The 21,265-nt window shown below is 36.4% G+C and overlaps 1 protein-coding gene across 1 annotated transcript; it reads left to right on the forward strand.

The window, feature by feature from the left end:
* Nucleotides 1–580: 580 nt before the first annotated feature.
* Nucleotides 581–21,173, forward strand: LOC135085726 (uncharacterized). The gene is made up of 3 exons (XM_063980525.1): nucleotides 581–826; nucleotides 18,454–18,642; nucleotides 20,598–21,173. The coding sequence occupies exons 1-3, from the start codon at nucleotides 715–717 to the stop codon at nucleotides 20,735–20,737; spliced, it is 441 nt and encodes a 146-aa protein (XP_063836595.1). The 5' UTR covers nucleotides 581–714; the 3' UTR covers nucleotides 20,738–21,173.
* Nucleotides 21,174–21,265: the final 92 nt, after the last annotated feature.

Consider the following 21,265-nt stretch of genomic DNA (forward strand, 5'->3'; position numbering starts at 1 on the left):
TTACAGAGAACGACTCAAAATGGATAAACATGATGGAACAAAAATAATTTTATTAAAATAGTATGAATGATTACTCCCTTATTTTATTTCTAACCCCTTAATATTACCCCGTATTTGGGTGCATACTTAAAAATATTTCGAATTGAATAAATGAAGAGCATTCACAATATTTCGCCAATGTATAACAAGCCTTATGGCCTTACTATTTCGTTACTACCGTTTCGTTACGTACATTTTTTTTGAGAAATACTCATAGAGTCTTTTTTATCGATCTGTTACTAGGAAGTTGACATTTATGCAGCAAACTAATTAAAATACTGAACTGAATTTGATTATTCTTTTAGGTTCAGGAACTATCAAATTGAATATTCGTAATTTTAAAGTCGTAACGTTATAATTTTATTTCACTACTACAATAAAAGCAGTCTCTAATTAGATGGCAAGAATAAAATCAAATACTATATAATGAAAACTATGATGACAAACAATATTTCAGCTTCACAAACAGACAAACAAAGTATTCGTTTTACATCGAACGTGTGCGTCCCCTCTAACTCCCACCATACAATTCCAAATAAATCCGATGGGCACACGATCGCGAAACTCAGTCGCTCAACAAACCACAGAGAAGGCACTCGGGAGGTGTCAAAAAGCGCGCCAATTTTGACGTTTCGCTGACGTTTTTTTTTTGGGGGAATCAAAGCGTTCGGAAACATGAAGTTTTTGGTGGTGCTCGCGATTTTCTCTCTCGCTTTCGCGGCTGAGGAGAAAGAAGAAGAAAGACCGAAGACCTTCAGGAGGCTGATCCCCGCTGACGTGCTAAGAGGTCAGTGATATTTTCAGCCTCCTTTTTAATTTTAAGGAAAAATAGTAACATCTTTTAAAAAAAATTAATAAACATTTTTTCGTATAGGTTTTGATGAAACCTCTTTTAAAAAGTATGAAAACTTTTTTTTTTAATTAAAAATAAACAAAAACAATGCTGCTTTGTTCCTAATTAACAAGAAATCACTCATTTGTTAAATCAGTTAATTAAGTATTTAGTAATTGATAATTTGCTAATATCCTGCACTTAATTAAGATTTAAAGCATTACAAGACATTTCAAAATAGTTATACGTTACTAAAAAGTTTCAGAGCAGAAATATTGTTATAATTTAGGCAATATGAAACTTCACAAAAAATCAGGAACCAAAAAATTCTAGTGAATGTTTTTAGAATCGCATACAAAATCAACTAAAAATAACTGTTCCGTGATTAACAAAAAAACAGTTTTGTCATTGTTAATTAATAAATGCAAATAGAGTCAGCATTTTAGCGACTTATTCAACAAAAAGTTGTTAACAAATTCAATAATTAACACTAAAATCTTAACAAATTTATTCATTTGCGTGATAATTAACGATTAATTAAGAATTCTATCACGTTATTACGAGTATTGTGAAACAAATAGTAACTAGTACGTAATAATTATTTACCCTAAAGAATTAACTTAACTTTTATTTAGTTATAGAATTTTATTGTTAGTTTTGCCGCATTTCAGAATTATTTAGATAAGTGCTCACGTAATGTTATTTAGTACTTTTATATGTAACAATATTTAAAAAAATAGTACATTTTTAAAATTACTTATTAATAACTAGCGGCCGCCCGCGACTTCGTACGCGTGGATCCCGTTTTAACCCCTTCATCTATCTTACATGGTTAAGATTTTTTCATACAAATGTTTTTTCCCGCAAACTCCCGTTCCCGTGGGAATTTTGCAATATCCTATTGTAACTAAGCTTTAAGTTTACTAAGGTACCTGCATGCCAAATTTCAAGCGTCTATCTTACGCGGTTTAGATTTTTTCATACAAATGTTTTTTCCCGTTAACTCCAGTTCCCGTGGGAATTTTGCAATATCCTGTTGTAACTAAGCTTAAAGTTTACTAAGGTACCTGCATGCCAAATTTCAAGCGTCTAACTAAAGCAGTTTAGATTTTTCATACAAAAAGATTTTCCCGCTAATTCCCGGTCCCGTGGGAATTCCTAAGTATCCTATAACCTGCCCAGGAGTATGAAGAATAATAATTGTACCAAGTTTCGTTAAAATCCGTCAAGTAGTTTTTGTTTCTATAAGGAACATACAGACAGACAGACAGACAGACAGACAGACAGACAAAAATTTTACTGATTGCATTTTTGGCATCAGTATCGATCACTAATCATCCCCTGATAGTTATTTTGAAAATATATTTCATGTACAGAATTGACCTCTCTACAGATTTATTATAAGTATAGATGGAAACTTGTAAAAATAGTCCTTAAAATGACTTTTACATAAGTATATTTAATTAATTATGATCAGATGTTAATAGAAGAAAGTTTTTTAAGCTGAACTTAATTTAAAACAAAATCATTCGTTACAATTACTTTTGAATTTAATCGGAATATACAGCCTTATTTATCAAAAAAGCAAAAAAGTATGCAAACATCAATATTTACCAAAGAGGTATAGTTGTTGCAATACACGAAGGCGAGTGAGCTTTACATGTGTGGTGGCTCGCTACTGTTCGTTTTCAAAAGTTTGGCAGACATGTGTAATGTTATGTGCATGTACACGTACACACTGTGAGTTGCAAGAACTATACTTGAAGGATACAAAGTAACAAACAAGACCTAGTTCTTGTAGTACTAAAAGCTTACGTAACTAATACGAGTGGGTGATTGCAAGAACGTTTTGTTCAGTATAAATCTAGAATCTAAATCCTTGGCTAACTAGTTTCAAGACACGACTTTGACTAGTCTTTACTAGTGCCTCGTTTCAGCCAAATGACGCCCACTGCTGGACAAAGGCTTCCCCCAATGATTTCATTAAAGTACATTATCTGTTTGATGTGTAGTCCCTAAGTCGCCTCTTACGACACACCCCTGGGAAGAGTAGGGGTTGGTGACAAATGTATTCTACTCTGCCGTCACCACACGGCTCCAGGGCACCAGCAGCGCTCTCTGAAAAACATCAATCTTTTAAACTGCGATCTCCAACCCGCCTGCCAAGCGTGGAGATTATGGCAAAACCCTCCCCTATAGTGGAGGAGGCTCATAGTCCAGCAGTGGACTGTAAAGGGCTGTTGATGATGATGACTTACATTATCAACATCATCAGGTCATTTTGTTTCCACTGCAGGAGCACGACCCTCTCTAATTTATCAGGCAAATGTAGGATTTAACTACACTAAAGAATAACTCAATTGAATCAAGCAACTCTCCTTTATCTGGGTGGTCTGAAAGATTTAGTTTTCTAGCGATAAGACCGCCTAATTTGTATTGTGTCCATCTTACACCATGTAGGTACTTATTTCTTTTATTTGTCAGTTTTTAAAGTTTGCAGTAGTTAAACCTATTTGCTATCTCATAATCTATAATAGGCAGAAGACCTCATAAAGGTACCAGGAAGGCGCTGGACGCAGGCCGCTACCAACCGGGCGAAGTGGAAATCATTGGGGGAGGCCTATGTTCAGCAGTGGACGTCCTGTGGCTGAAATGGTGATGATGATGATATTAAATTATTTGATCAGATTCATCATGGACTATGACAAATTATGGATACCCTATGTCAGACTTTAAGGCACCAGAAATGCCTCTGTAATGAAAACATAACCCTACTTTTCACAGTTATGTAAAACATGGCTTCATGGAAAATTATAACGACAATGCAAATTAAGTTAGAACTTGTTATAGATTACCGATTACGGAAAACCACGACTTGTTTAAACAGGTGACCAATTAGGTACCTATATTATGTATTTATGTACTATTATAGCTTAGAAGTCTTTATGTTAATTATTAGTGTAGAGTTAGAGCTATGAATCATTTAATTAGTACCTGTTAATTCTAAAAAAAAAACATTCAATAAAGAAAACTATCTATTTCATTAAATCACAATAAGAAAAATAGCGCGAAACAGCCTGACTCTATTTTGTTTTTCAGGATTGACATCTGTCATTTTTCAGGTTATAGCCATGACCTGATTATATGGCCAGTATTGTAGAAACAAAACAAACAATAACGGACAGGTATAAAACTTAATAATTTCGAATGGAGGGATACTCAGTTTAAAACGTTATAAAAAGAATAATTATTTGTCTCTTTTTTTGACGAAATCAACGCTACGAGACAACTTCAAAAAAGTTAGTCACTGCTAAACTGCAAAAAAAAATATAGGTTCTTAACTTCAGTTTAATTAATATTGTGAAAGTGTCATGAAAGTGAAAACATCTCACATTCTTCACTTAATTTCATCAAAATTTAAAGTTCATTCATCACTTACCGGAAAGTAATCGAGTCAAATGACGTGTGAAAAAAAAACAAATTAATTTATCTAACGAAATTATGTCTAAATGAAAAAGACGAAAAAGAAAGATAATTGCGTGTAAGTTATACGTTCTAACTATACAACAAAGGATTGATTATTTATTATTTTTAATGTTATTACATAATTATTTAATTAATAATGACTGTAAACCACGAAAAATTGTTACATAAATAATTATGTCATTTCTTGTTTTGCCAATTCATTTAATGGTCAATTTTAATAAACGCACGGTCATTATTTTTATTTCGCGTGTGTAGCACGTTATGCTTTCTTTTTAACACCTTATAAGAGATTCATTGAGTACCTATTTTAACATTAACCACGTAGTTCCAAGTGAATAGAACCACCACTCTTCCCGTGGATGTCGTAGGCGACTGAGGGACAAAGCGAACATCAGGCCTCCCCAACCCGTCTGGCCAGCGTGGGGAGTGTAGGCCAAATCCTCCATTTGTCTCTGGTAAATTAGAGACGTGCTCCTGCAGTGGAGACTAAATGATCAGGGTCAGGATGATAAAATCGTATCGTTTAGTCAATAAATGTATGGGTTTATCGCGTAAAATCGATAAAATAGTGCGCCTTACGCTTACTGGTGATGGGGATGCCTATATGTATACAGGGTGTATTTTGTAAATTATGACTTAAGGTCTATGTCCCCTAGACGGGGCAGTCCACAACAGTCCTCCATCGCGTTCGGTCTTGAGCTTCGCGCTTGATCTCGCTCCAGGTATTGCCGATTTTCTTCGCCTCGTCTGCTAGTTAAATAAAATTTAAAATTGTAAATTATGCCACACATTTTGTTTTTGTTGCCATATAAAAATAATTTCTCCACATTGCCGAGTACGGACGCCATTATCTTATCCGTTGCGATCGCAATTGCAGGCAATCCAGCGTTGCTAAATATGCGTGCGTTGCAACGCTTGCAACTGTCCTATAATGTATACTCACATACTTACAAATTACCTAAGCAATCTTCGTCTGGCATTTGTAAAAAAAAAATTTAAAACACCAAAAAGTTTTTTTTTCTTCAAATATTAGATTGATTTGGGATTCTATTTTTTTTTTTCAATAAAAAAATCAAATTGTTTCTGGTTCACTTAAGACGGTTCTGACTTTAAAAGCCCACGAAAAAATGATAGGTACCTATCTTTATTAAAATCCCTACTTTTTTAAGTCGGTTAAAGAAACGGTAAAACATTTTTTAAGTTCTTCTGAAATCAATCCAGTAGCTTAAAAATGACAAAGATACATCACGCTTTTCAGACCAAAAAGAGACGTTTAAAAAAACCTAAATCTTAAAATATTCATATCGAATTGCATATGGGCACTTCTTCGAAATTGCATTCTTCGGCTGATTCATATGGACAAATTTCAAATTCAATTTTAGGTCTGTAACATAGACTCATATGAAAATAGGTACACCCAATAACATATATTTGGATGAGGGACTCGTTTTTGTAAAGTAGTTTTCAAGATATCGACGTTCAAATATTTTGTGCCCATATGAATCAGAATTTGTTACATATTAATCAAAAATAGAAATAAAATTTAAAATCTTTATTACAATTGGCTCTATATTAAGAAAATAATCATATTATAACAAAAACAATGATCTGTTGTTATGAAAACAATATCAGTTATCAAAATATTACGAGAAAAAAATGCAACGAATTCCACAATAATTCGTGAAAAACTTTTAGTATATATCCATAATATTTTGTCATCATCATAATCATTTCAACCATGGGATCCACTACTGAACATAAGCCTCAATGATTTCCATAATGACCGGTTGGTAGCGGCCTGCATCCAGCGCCTTCCTGTGGGTGGACGTTCTACACTGAGCTTTTCGGCAAGTGGCTTCCACTCCAAAAACTTGCTATCCCATCAGCCATCAGTTCTGCATGCTATGTGTCCTACCCATTATAACTTCAGCTTGCTAAAACATCGGATCGTTTACGGATCTCCTCATTTCAGATTCGATTACATAAAAAAAACCAAGCATAGTCAACTCCATAGTACGCTATGCAACTTTGTGGTTAGTAAGCCTATAGTGAGAGGTCGCTTATCAGTACAATATGTCATCACTGATAACACACACTGGATGTAGACTTTCATCTTATGGCACTAAGGTATTTTCGATGACTCTACCTAGCTGTATCACTTATCCAAGCTATCGTTGTTAAGACGTTCAACACCCACAAGGTGAAGAAGGTGAGATGAGCTTATAGAGGTTGTGGCAATGGCAAACAGTTAATCTCGAAATCATTGGAGGTCTATGCTCAGCAGTATATTATTATGTGCTATGGACGCCATAAGTGTAGCTGAAATAATAATAAAAATAAATAATCGTTGGGCAATTTCATACAGCGCCATTTAGCCACAAAATAAGCAACAAATATGCTTGTGCTATGGTTGCTAGCTTAACGGGTATACTACTTATTTACTGTTTAAACACATACATTATTCATAGTATACAAATGATGATGACTTTTTTTAATTCATAACAAGACCGCAATCGCACCAGGTCTTAAGTGAGATGCAGTCTGGGATGTCATTCTTAGCTAAGAAACACTTTTTTGGTGCTTGATAGACCAAAAACTAATTTATTTTATGATTCATATAGGGCCCTGACCATATGAATCACGCACAGATTAATCAGTTTTTTGCCTAAAATCGAGCAAAACTCGTCATACATACAGATTACAGTGTTGTCATTTTTCTACATGAATCTATAACCCAAAAGCATCACATGAAAGACAGATTAGATTTTTAATGCAATAATATAATTTTATAAAGTAGGCATTGTAATCAGCATGCCACCTGAACCAAGCACAGATGAATCAAGTATTTGCCTTCGTCACACCGGGTTCTAAGCCAACCAGCTCCACGTCTGCCTTCTAGCTCATCCGTTGCAAGATGGGCTTGCCTCCACGCCAGAAACCTCATCTCATGATTAAAACCTGACCAGTTATGGTCAAGAACAGCTCACGCCATATGAATCAGTATTTTACGCCGGACACTGCTTATTTATTTTTTTGCGAACACACTAACTTAATTAAAATTATGAAACATTTTTTTTTGTAGAAGGACAACTTATTAGCGTTCGAAATAATTTTAATTTATATTGATATATCAAAAGGAAAATGCTACATCAACCATTTTGTTCCGGAAAATGGCTAACGGACACACCAGAGAATCACACTTCAAATATTTTTATTTTGTATAAAGACAGCAATTATTTCAAAAATTCAAATTGCGCCAGATAGGGATAAAGCTAAGCTATACGAAAAAAAATATTGCATGCCATTTTGTTAGTTGGTTACAGAACTATACCCAAAGACATCGAAATTTTTGCCTCCGAAGAAATACCCATATGTGTACGTGAACATGCACATAACGATAGTGTAATGTCTATAAACACTTTTGAAAAACGAACAGTAGCTAGCCACCACACGTGTAAAGCTCACTCGCCTTCGCTTCATAATTGAATTGCAACATAACCTTTCCCCATTTCGCAGAGGATGTTCTAGGTCGGCCATTATACAAAAAAACAAAAGAACAATAAAAACCACCAATTTAGTACATCTCCAAGCTTGCGTGAAGGCCCAAAGCGTTGAAACAGGAATGCCTATAATTTAAAAATGGCCGTGGCCCGCCAAAAAAGTTTAAGGTGAACGAAATTCTAAAGAAACGAGTTCTGCATCCGAGTTTTAATTTAATTGATGGCCAGTTACACGCATCCGTTATGTTGCAAAAACAATAAAAACTGTTATTTTGTAACTGTTCTTAATTTGAATTCGATCGGATCTAGTTTTGACTTTTTTTGATAAGGATTTTTTGAACCAAAAAAAGCGTGGACCGGTTTCAATCGGTGAATGAAAATTGAAATAATTATTCCCGGCTCTTGTTCCCACCGCTACAACTCCTGTGTAGCCAGGATCTACAGCTTGACCGCCAATAAAAATCCAATCCAATCTGCAACGAGATTAATCAGAAGAACATAGGAGGAGTTCGATATTAAGTTGGCCGTAAGACTTGGTCAACTTGGTGGACTAGAAAAAACAAAACCATTTGAACATCTTTCTTTTTTAAAGTCGATAAAAAGTAATTTCCATTATTCGAAATATTTTTTTTCTTGACGCTGGCTGGCAAGAAAAGCGAAGCCATTTAAAAAAAAGAAATTTGAATTTTGGAACAATTAAAAAGAAAATATTCGAATTTCAAAATAAAACGATAATCACGTAATCATAACTAACCGGCCTAGATGAGCTACTTACGTTCCAAAGAGTTAGTAGCTAGCTCGTTAGCTCATTAGGGATTCTAGTAGTGTTACGAGCTAGAATGGCCGGCCTAATCCATTTGGTTAGGTAACGTTATGTAAGGATAAATAATGTTCTGATTATACGTTATCCTTGATCTGAAAAGTAGGTTAAAATGATAAATAAATAAGTAAGTACATAAACTAAATGGTAGATACTTATAACTCTCCTTATATGCCGTAAATGGAGATGGGCAGGGCACATTGCACGGATGAACCAGGATCGCTGGGCCAGAAAGACCCTTGAGTTGGAGACCCCGCAACAACACCCGCGGGAGGGAAAGACCGCCTAAACGGTGGACAGACGACATCCGGCAACAGACTGGAGTAAACTGGATGCGTATGGCCAGGGACAGAAGTCAGTCGGTGGAAGGTTGAAGAGGAGGCCTATGTTTGAAGGCGAACCCAAAGGCACATATAGATAGATAGATAGACTTATAACTCTCCTTAATGTTTTAATGTCCTTTTGAAGGCAGATAAAATAAAAATAAAAATAGCAAATAATATACCAGTTGAAAATAGAGCAAAATGTGACTGCATAAGCTGCCATAAAACATGAGGCAAGTTTGGTCAGTAAAAAAACATCTGAATAAAGTTTTCTGGAAGGAATCACTTTCGGCAACAAGATCAATGTTGTAGCTTTTTTGCCTACATAGCAACAAACTGCATAATATAATAATTATTATGTTTATGAAAACAAAACAGATGTAACATTGACATTGTGACATTTCCTTCGGAAGACATTTTGTTGCAAATGCCAAGTTACTTTCAAATTAAATCAAGGTCAATAATGCAGATCTCTTTCATCTATAAATAAATCGAATGACACTATTGGCACAAGGAAATCATAAAAAAACTTTTCCTGGTGTCCTTTTATAAAGGTTTTTGTACTAAATGACTCATATAAATTAATTTTATTGAAGGAGTGAACGGCTGACCGATCTGTTAGCCTTGGAGTGTTCTAGGCGTTCTAAATCCGAAAGTTATTGGCGGGAATAAGGACTGGCTGAATATGATTTGAAAATAAAAAACAAATTAGGTTTTTAAATTCTTCGCAAAAAAAAAAAACAATTTGATAATCTTTATAAAGAATAAAGGGCATTGTAAACATAATAATATAGGAATCGTTTCGGAAAAGTTCATTTTATTGAATGCGAAAAACTAAAGATCGAAAGTTTTTTCGAATAAGTCTAACTCACTTAAGTGTGTATTGTCCCTTATAAACCACATATTAGAGCTCTGTGATTGGTTCGTGTGTCATCCTGTGCGTCCACGTGCTCTGTGAGACCTCTTAATAATGTTTGTGAACACGGGCGTTATTCTAACTCGTTTGGTAATTCATTTATGTGAAACCAAAACTAGGACTCTACGCTCTCTGAATCCAAAGGCGAATAAGTAGGGCGCATTAATATTCAAATTACACGCTCTACACAAGTTCTATGATCATGTTTGTTTTAATTACACTTAAATTACTGCTTCTTTTAATTATGGGAACTAATTTGTCTTCATTATGTCTGCTTGTTAATTGTTAATTTCTCAATTACTTAACGCGCTTTTTTACTACATTTTAGTTGTATTTTTGTTGACGCTAATCTTATTCACTTTGTCAGGATTTTCTTACTGTTTTCAGAAACTTGATTTACTGGACATTATCTGTGCCCAAACAAAGCAGTTTGTACTAGACAAATAAAAACTGCTTAGTTAGATAAGGATTTACACATAACTTAATTTTTAACAGACTGCGCAGGAAGAAACTTTTTGTATTGTGTGGATCCAACTTACGACTTAGCAATCCAATCTTACAATGCCACTATAATATTACTTTTAAAAATAAATCATAATATCTACCGCAAGAAGCGGCTAACATGCATCAAAGCAATACGAGTATTTTACTCATATATTTTGCATTCTAACCGGTTTTTAGTAGATTTACCGTTCATTCCAAATTCCAATTTGCATACGCTCTGGATTCCATTACAATCGTCCATTTTATAAACCGGATTTGCTATTTGGAAAATAAATACATATTCAGTAGGATTGTGTAAGCTTGATGGATATCGATAATACTAATATTGCGTCTGTTTTAGCTACTTATAAGAAAATAAGAGTGAATATTTTTAATTTTATGCACACATGCCCGTTTTCACCATCAATTCCTAATTTTTAAGTGAGCCCTATGACAACAAAATTCATATTATGTGTTACCATAGGGGTCACTTAAAAATTAGGGATTGATGGTGAAAACGGGCAATAGACACTTTCGTGGGATACAAACGATATCGTGATTCAATTAGGCACAACGCCATCTATTGATCAAATTTTAACTGGTACAGCTTTTGAAAAATTTAATAAAAGTACAAAATTACAAAGAAAATATTGTAAAATTCCGTAGGCGTAGTCACACGTTACATACCTATACCTACCTATCGTAGCACTTTGACAACGTGTGACTGCGGTTTTCCAAACATGAAAATTACTATGCAACTACATTAGCAACTTTGTTCAGTTCAGTATTCTGAAAATCTTGTTTTATACTCTTTCAGCGTCGTTTTTTGTCGTAGTTGGGTTTTAGTTTTTAAATGTCTAGAGTGTAAGGCCTCATAAAGGCAGAAAAGGAAGGCGCTGGATGCAGGCCGCTACCAACCGGCCAATATGAAAATTATTGGGGGAGGCCTATGTTCAGCAGTGGACGTCCTATGGCTGAAATGATGATGATAAGGCTTAAATTCAAATATCATTCTGTGTTTGCTTAAAATGACACTAACTAGGAAATCTCCGCCATGTTAATCGCCCGCACGCTTCAATACCTATGAAAGTGAAACCGACGTAAATGTCATTGAGAATTAATACGTTACGTGCGCTCTGCGTACGCGCACCCGGAACAATATGGACCTAGACAGGCGCGGTTACTTCCTAGGGTTGATATATGGCGGGCAAAAGAGAGCTTTATGCCTTTGTTATTTGGTAGAGTATTCTGTGGACTGCGGTTCTAATAGAATATTGCCCGTTTTCACCATCAATCCCTAATTTTTAAGTGACCCCTATGATAACATACAGGAATTTTGTTTTCATAGGTGTCACTTAAAAATTAGGGTTTGATGGTGAAAACGGGCATAAGACTCAAACTCTTCCCTTGGATGACGTAGGCGACTAAGGGACGAATATGCGAACATCAGGCCTCCCCAACCCGTCTGGCCAGCGTGGGGAGTGTAGGACAAATCCTCCATTTGCCTCTGGTAAATTAGATAGTCGAAATAGTCGTGCTTCTGCAGTAGATACTAAACGATCTGATGTTAATGAAAGAGATAAATTTGCCAGTTTCAATCTTAGATACAGATGCATAATAAAATAATAATGGTAGCTATAAAGCAAGGACATACAGAAACTAGATCATTTGCTTTAAATGTCAGAGCTTAAGTGTCTCTGATGCAAAATTGCAATAAATTGGCATTTATCTCGCAATCGTAATTCAAGGTGCAACTAAATGTCAAATGACTAACTTTATCAAGTGACAGTCTTTATCGTCACAAAATGACTGTTATTTACTTCATCATAATGTTTGATTCTCAATAATGTACATTATACTTAATCATCATCATCAGGTCATTCAGTCTCCACTGCAGGAGCACGACCCCCTAATTACCAGAGGCAAATGGAGGATTTGCCCTACACTCCCCACGCTGGCCAGACGGGTTGGGGAGGCCTGATGTTCGCATATTTTGTCCCATAGTCGCCTCTTACGACATCCACGGGAAGAGTGGTATTAGCTCTGTTGAAACCATAATCATTCATGATTTTCAAATCTTGCAGATATCGTTGCGTATTAATTTATTGTATTAAATATTTTAAGTCTCATTGTAGGTACTTCTGCGAAGCCAGGCTGAAGTTTTGTTCAAGTCCAAGCGTTTATGTGCCAAAAACACAGTAATACAGGGTGACAATAATTAGTGGTCACTCTTGTGGCGGAGTTTTGGGCTGACACTGTAGGTTTGTTGTCGACACGAAAAGAAGAAGATAATTAGTAGTGTGTGTGCCGCGTGGTGATGGCAGAGTAGAATACATTTGTCACCAACCCCTACTCTTCCCGCGGGTGTCGTAAGAGGCGACCTAGGTCTACACATCAAACAGAGAACGGGCAGCAGCGCTCTCTGAAAAACATCAATATTTTAAACTGCGATCTCCAACCCGCCTGCCAAGCGTGGGGATTATGGCAAAACCCTCCATTATAGTGGAGGAGGCTCATAGTCCAGCTGTGGACTGTAAAGGGCTGTTGGTGAATAATTAGTAGGATCATGTGTTTCGTTCACAGATCACAGAAACTAAAAGCAGATGTGACAAGGGGGCGGGGCCGGTGTCGCAGCAATATGCCCAAAAACAGAACACATCTCTCGTGAGAGCAATGACGACAGCAGCGACGTCATAATGTTAACAGCTTACATTGCTTGCGTAGTACTAAAGATTATTCGAACGTTGAGTAGGTACTGATACCGCAGTGGATAATGAGCACATATTTTGATTTCTTTGCGTGTGTGAATTTCTTATGCGACACTGAGTTCCAAACTCAGCGCATTAGTTGGCATCTCTCTAATATCTCTATGGTTTAGTTAGATAATTGCTATAACCAAAGTCGAAGTCTAGGCTCGACGATCATTTCGTAAGTGAAAGTGATGCATATCAAAAGTGGATCAGCTCAGACAGTAATCTCGTTTTGTAATCGTATCCATATGGCATTTAGAGCTTCTAGATGTTTCTATACGTATAAACTGCTGTAGAGTTAGTGGGTATCATTGCTGAGGTGATCATCGTCAGGTCATTTAGTCTCCAATGCTGGAGCACGACCCTCTAATTTACCAGAGGCAAATGGAGGATTTGGCCTACACTCCCCACGCTGGCCAGACGGGTTGGGGAGGTCTGATGTTCGCATATTGTCCCTTAGTCACCTCTTACGACATCCATGGGAAGAGTGACTCTGCTGGAAACAGGGTTAACATAATTCTGCATGAAAATAATTAAAAGCCACTGTTATCTTACAATGTCTAGTTTAAACCAATAAATAACAATTCTCTTACATTTTCAACTAGTAAATTAATACGTGAAATGACAGCTCATTGCATATCTATCAATATGCATGAACACAGGTTAATTACCAAACAAACAAAACAAGTAAACATAAAAAAATCGCATTAGTAAACAACAATTCAACTTATTTGACAAGGAAGAATGTAACAGTTGCAAAAACAAGCGTTCGGGTGGTAATAAGAAATCATTAATACATTCTAAACAGTGTTGTAATTATATCGATGAAAAATTTAACGAACGATCGGTACCTAATGAATTTCTATTAGATTTTTTCCGGTACAAAAAATATTTGATTTTTCGTTGCTCGTTGAGGAATGAAATAATGAAAATTATGCTAAAGTTAAAATAAGGCAATAACACAATCTTTCGAGACTATCCTACCTCTCGTTTCCATGGCCATTCTTCCCATGGTTGTAAAAGACGACTAATGCTCGTTTTCACCATCAGTCCCTAATTTTAAGTGACTCCTTTAAAAACAAAATCCCTGTTATGTGTTACCATAGGGGTCGGTTAAAAATTAGGGATTGATGGTGAAAACGGACACAAGGGACCAAACCCAATCCACCTGATCAGGGTGGGGAGTTTAGGCCAAATCATTACTTTTTCTTTTGGTAAAATTATAGAAGTTTGTCCTTCTCCAGTGGAAACTATAATGACTTTATTTTTAAATAGAAACGTTACTCATCTTCCTTCTGATTAACCCATTTATGATGCACAAATAGAAACATCGCGAAATAAGGATGCAACTGGAGATCCTAAACTTTTCGTAATTGATCTAAATTGCGTGTGTCACACATGCTACAAAAATATGTTTACAAGCAAAAATTTCCTATTACCGAACGGAATATTCGTGGTACTTAAGTAGTTACGATTGTTACAAAGTACCTACACAGGCATACAAAAAAGAAAACTATATTTTATACATCAAATTAATAGGTAATTAGGTACTAGCGGGGGCCTGCCACTTCGTTTCGTACGCGTGGATGCCGTTTTACCCGCTTAGGGGTTGAATTTTGCAAAATCCCGTCTTAGTGAGCACCTACGTTCTAAAAGAAACCCCCATGTAAAATTTGAGACTCCTAGCACTTGTGGTTTCTGAGATTTCGTGATGAGTGAGTGAGTCAGTGACATTTAGTTTTTATAAATTGTAGATTACACTTCAGAATTGGACTAAAATGATTCAGATTTTTATGACAAAAAATACCTACCTACAACCTCTGAATATGTAAACAAGGTTATTGTTATAATTAATTAAGGAAGACTGTTTTAATTAGGTTTTTAACAATCACGGTAATCTGTACGTGATAAATTAAAAAAATGGCGCGTAATGAATCTCATTGAAAATGTAATTATCTATTCATTTTAAGGTTAATTTTACAAGGGCAAGGTCGTTACAAATAAGGTAAACTTAATAAGCAGTTCCAATACACTATAGTAAATACTATTACTTATTTACTAGCCGTTATTCAAGAGTTAACTACGAGTAACTTACCTTTATTTCATCATGACTCTATCTAAGACAGAAACAATGGAACATCTAAACTAAACAAATCATGTTTGTTTAGGTCTTAGGTCAAACTCTGGCTCGATTTGAACAAATATTTTTGTGTTAGATAGCCCATTTATCGAGGAAGACAGGCTGTACAACATCACTCTACAGCCAATAGAGACGGAGCAGTAAAGAAAAATGTTGCAAAAACGGGAAATATCTAAACTATTTTCACGCGTACGAAGTCACGGGCACAGCTAGTAGAGAATAAAGGTACAATTATCTAAAATGTATTAGAACTAATTTCCAAACTACATTCATACCTAATAATACCTACTCTAAGACTATGGTAAATGAAGCTGACAAGGCGTAAACCCTTTCAATAGCTGTGATAAATTGACTTGACAGCCGTGATCTTTCCTGAACTAAATGATCTCACCAGAAAAAAAACGTGTAAAACGATGCCAAGATGAGATTGATCATTATGGCTCGCACTAAATTATCAGAGGGCTTATAGTGAGTTTACATCAAACGTCGCGTCAAAAAAAATCTATGAAAGTATCCTTTAGGGGCTCGTCATACATTTATTAATGTATTTTTTTATGCAGTCACTAGTAGACGTTTGATGTTAAATTCGCACTAAGCGAACAGATCTCATATAGAATCTAGCTTCTGACTCTACATCAAACTAACTCTACAAACTGTACATCGATCAAATCATTGTTACCATAATCTAGGAAATAAATGCTATATTATCTTATCAATATCTTTATCTTTCAATAGTCAAAATATTGGCCATTGGCTATAGTGCAACACCAAGTAATGAGAGTTCAAAAACGACTTTTAAAAAAGCTTTTAAAATAATGTCGGTAATGCCCTTGAGCTTAGTTTGCCTCGTCTTGGCCTGCACTACCGTGCCCCCATCTAATCCAGTCTAGACTTAGCAACAGACTTCTTTCAGATTCAAATGTTTTTGTTGTGTGTACATTAAGCGGACGTATTGTTGCAACATAAGTCGGCGTTAAAGAACAATACGCCTTTCGGACTACACAATGCTCTAAGCCTGGATTTGTCCGACCTTGAGCCAGTTCGGTTTGAAAGGACTAGCATTGTACAATTATATGGATGACTTTTTTGTGTTCACACGTTCTTTGTGCAGCAATTTACGAAATGCGATCATTATTGTTAGGGGGAGTAATTGACTTTATTAAGCCTATTATTAAGCTTTGTGCTCCGATAATTTATAGCCGAATATTTTTTGATTATTTTCTAATAACACATCTTTCTGAATTACATTTAGATCTAAGCAACGTATTTTTTTAATATCTTTTTTTGGAAATTGTAATTTGTCTTGGGTTTCAATAAAAAACTATGACACATAAGATAGCTAATAAACACTCAATTCTTCCGTTACTGGAGTATCAAAGATTTTTTTACTAACTGGAATACTTACACCCATATTCACAAACATTACTATGAGGTCTCACAGAGCACGTGGACGTACATGGTGACAAATGAACCAATCACTGAGCTCTATTCAACGCTGTGCGTTCGATTTGCTGCTTCACTTAAGCAAGTATCGTTTGTGAATACGGGCGTTAGTTGATATACCGTTAAAGCACAAATATAGTTACAATAAAATCGTGAAAGTCTTATTGAAAGCTATAATAAAATGACAATAAGCGTGAAATTTCGAATGATTGAAGCGTTTTTTGCCAAAACATCATTGCTAAACGCTTTCTTGAATGAATTAAATTTTATATTTTTAGTAGTTAGACCAAATCGATCACCTTTCTCTATTGGAAGATGACTGTGATTTTTTGTGACGATTTTCTAAATGAAATGATTAATTAGATTGCTGAAAGTTTTTGCGTTAGTTTTTATAAGATTTTTGCAGGAAATAATTAGCATTGAAAATGAAAGCCGGTAAATAAAATACACTCGAAAACTAACCCTCCTTCTGGCGCAGTTGGGTAAATTTGTGTCTGGATTTTCATAGATACCTAATTCTAAGTTGTTTTATTAAAAATTAAAACACTTTAAAAAGCATAATATAATTTGTAGAAAATAAAAAAATCATGTTTTTGTAATATTTATACGATAATGTCATTGTTATTGTTTATGGAATAAATGACTATGACTATGAATTTTATTTAAACAATTTTTAATATTTTGATCCATAAGTATTTGTTTTTGATGTCATATTATAATAAATTGTACTCGATTATTTTTAAGTAAGTACTTATTTTCTAACCTGCTTATAATAATCTAATAATATCCGAACTTAAAAAAGTTAAAACATTGATTTGTCCACTAAATATTATATTCTTAAGTTTTAGTACGTATTTATATTATAGTGTCATTGAAGATACCTACTTACTTTTAAATGCATGCAAAGATTTTAGCGCGATTAAGTATAGTGATAGCAAGGTAACATAATCCGTGAAATTAATTTTGCAACTCATTGCATTGTAGATAATTTTATTGGAAAACTAGCCTCTATAACAATACAATAAGGTGCTTGTGTGTCTTGTTGTATGGTCTTAACGTTTAATGATACAACAGTGGCCAAGAAATCTTCACAAATATTGGACAAACGGAGTTTCTACTCTCACTTTCGAGAGTGGGTGTCAAGTTGTCTCGGACAAATAAATGAATTGTATTGGTTTTAAGATTAACTTAAAATCTAGTATTAACTGAATCGAAATTAATTTGAACCATTTTATATCCATGGAGAAAAAAACTGTTTTGTTTTAATTTCAGATGTTAGGTATTTTAAAACTCACACTCGTAACTTAAAAAATAAAGTTTCATTAGAACAATGAACTAATTTAGCGGATAGGATTATTTATAAAAACCTACGCAGCATTTGAACTTCACAAATCGAAATATTGGAGGCTTGTTTTTGAGATGGTTAGATATTGATATTAAACAGTATGTACTCGTAGTTGAATATTTCACTTATTTTATGGAATTAGAAAAATGCGTAGCACGTCTTCGTGGAACGTAGATCTTTTTACAATGGATTTGAATGCTGAAACATAATTGTATCTTACCTTACCAATAACACCTTTTGTAAACATTATGGATGCAATTAACTATTGAGTATTGAGTATTAATGTCATAATAAATGGCATCCTCTTCAAGTCAACATTTGCCAAGAAAACAATATTTCTCTGAATAAAACTTATTAACCTTAATCCTCTTTCCAGACTTCCCCGGAATGTGCTTCGCGTCCACCCGCTGCGCCACCGTCGAGCCGAGCCAGACCTGGGACTTGGCTCCATTCTGCGGCCGCAGCACCTGCGTCGTCAGCGAGGACACGCCCCCCAGGCTGCTCGAGTTGGTGGAAGACTGCGGACCTCTCCCGCTGGCCAACCCCAAGTGCAAGCTTGACACAGGTTGGTAAAATGACCCTAGCATGTAGCCGAGTACCTTTGAGGAAACCCAGTGTCATTTTCAACCAAGAGAAAAGGATGGAAAAATCGTCATCAGGTCATTTAGTCTCTTCTGCAGGAGCACCTTCTAAGTCACCAGAGACAAATGGAGGATTTGGCCTACACCCCCTATGATAGCCTGAAGGGATTTCAACAGAATTAGTCAGCAGTTGGAGGTAAGAAAGCCAGTTCCTCTGTGGCTGAGGATTCCAGGCGAAGCTCGCTTCCAGGTCCTTCTTGATCATCACTTTCCATCAGGTGAGATGCAGACCCAGAGCTTCGCCTTTGTAGTCAAAGAAACAAACCTAGGAATCAGCACCTTTCTGCCAAAAAGTGCCTGCTCAGTAGGTATAAACAGTAACAAAGGTCGTCCACTGGCCCTGGGCCCTGGCGCCGTTCTGCGGCCGCAGCACCTGCGTCGTCAGCGAGGACACGCCCCCCAGGCTGCTCGAGCTGGTGGAAGACTGCGGACCCCTGCCGCTGGCTAACCCCAAGTGCAAGCTTGACACAGGTCAGTACCATGATCCTAGCAAGAAGTCCAGTATCATTGCAAACAAAGGACGATAAAGAAAACGATGGAAAAACCTTGCATCATCGTCATCAGGTCATTCAGTCACCAGAGACAAATGGAGGATTGGCCTACACCCTCTATGCTAGCCTGCAGAGATTTCAACAGAGTTATTCAGCAGTTGGAGGTAAGATAGCCAGTTCCTCTGTGGCTGAGGATTCCAGGCGAAGCTCGCTTCCAGATCCTTCTTGATCATCACTTTCCATCAGGTGAGATGCAGACCCAGAGCTTCGCCTTTGTAGTCAAAGAAACAAACCTAGGAATCAGCACCTTTCTGCCAAAAAGTGCCTGCTCAGTAGGTATAAACAGTAACAAAGGTCGTCCACTGACCCTGGGCCCGGGCTCCGTTCTGCGGCCGCAGCACCTGCGTCGTCAGCGAGGACACGCCCCCTAGGCTGCTCGAGCTGTTGGAGGACTGCGGACCTCTCCCGCTGGCCAACCCCAAGTGCAAGCTTGACACAGGTAACTTACCTTAGGATGAAGCCCTTTTCAAAGCAAAAAATATAGGAGAGTCTTTTAGCACCGTCACTGGGTAGTCCAGTATTATTGCAAACAAAAGACGATAGAGATAAGGATGGAAAATCCTTGCATCATCATCATCTGGTCATTTAGACTACTGCAGAAGCACGCCCTGCAGCAAATGCAAGAACATAGGTCTGTACCATGATCCTAGCATGTAGTATCGTTGAGGAAACCCAGTGGCATTGCCTCATTGCCCTTTTACAACAGAGAGAGAGAGAGAGAGAGAGAGAGAGAAAAGGATGGAAAAACCGTCAGGTCATTTTTAGTCTCCTCTACAGGAGCACGTCTTCTCTATCAGAACAGCACAGGTTAGTAACTTGGTCTCAGCAAAAAACCCAGCCTTTTGCAACTGAAAGAATAGAGAGTCTTTCATTATCGTTATCAGGTCATTTATTCTTCACTGCAGGAGCACACCCTGCTGCATGTGTGGCACAGAGGTCTGTACCATGATCCTAGCATGTAGTTCATTCAGGAAACTCAGTGTCTCTGTCTCATTGCTCGCCAGCCAAAAGAGTGGAGGTGAAAAACCTTTCATCATAGTCATCAGGTAGTTTAGTCTCCGCTATAGAAGCACGTCCCCTCAAATTTACCAGAGGTACACTCCCCAAGCTGTCCAGATAGCATAAACAGAATACTTAGTTGGTAGTTGGAGGAAAGATAGCCAGTTCCTCTGTGGTTGAGGATTCTGTTGAAGCACTTCCGTCTTCAGCTTGTTCATCACTTTTAAAACCAAACCCAAGATTTTCTTCGAAAGCCACAGAGGGTCAAACTCTACCTCCAGAAAGTGATATTTTCAAACTATATTAAAATTATATTTTTTTCTTTACAGAGAAGACCAACAAGACCGCTCCCTTCCCTGGCTGCTGTCCGATCTTCACCTGCGAAGACGGCGCCAAGTTAGAGTACCCAGAACTCCCCACTCCCCCCCCAGAAGAAGAGAAGAAAGAAGAAGAAAAACCCAAGGCGTAAATAAAAATTAAAAATAAAATCATCCCACAGAATTCCTAACGCGTTTCCGAACGCAACAAAGTGACAGTTGACAGGACTTTTGGCGGTATTTTGTAAATATATTTTTATATAAATCTGTGGGTCGAAAAATTGGTCTCAAAGCCAAAATGGCTGTCGCTCTAGTAATTTATGAACTTTCTAGTGATGACAATAAACGGAATCCATTACCACTTCCTATTTCCTGCCTTTTATCCAATTTCATTGTGTGGAAGAGATCTGTTACAAAAATTGTTTACCTATTGTAAACCTCCATATTTGAAGGGCATGTTGCGACATTTTATGTTGTAGAACTTTTTTTAGAAATCGGCTTTTTTATTTGAATACCTAACATAGTGTTTGTGATATTGATATATAAATAATATAAAAGATATTCAATAAAAAAAATATAAAATTTCTATTTCTGTGTTTTTTTACACCCTTATCATTCCATAATTTCGCAACCTCCATCTGTAATAACTATCTAATATGCATGTATCGCTACAGTTTCAA

The sequence above is a fragment of the Ostrinia nubilalis genome, chromosome 29 (assembly GCF_963855985.1).
Source record: "Ostrinia nubilalis chromosome 29, ilOstNubi1.1, whole genome shotgun sequence".
Lineage (NCBI taxonomy): Eukaryota > Metazoa > Arthropoda > Insecta > Lepidoptera > Crambidae > Ostrinia > Ostrinia nubilalis.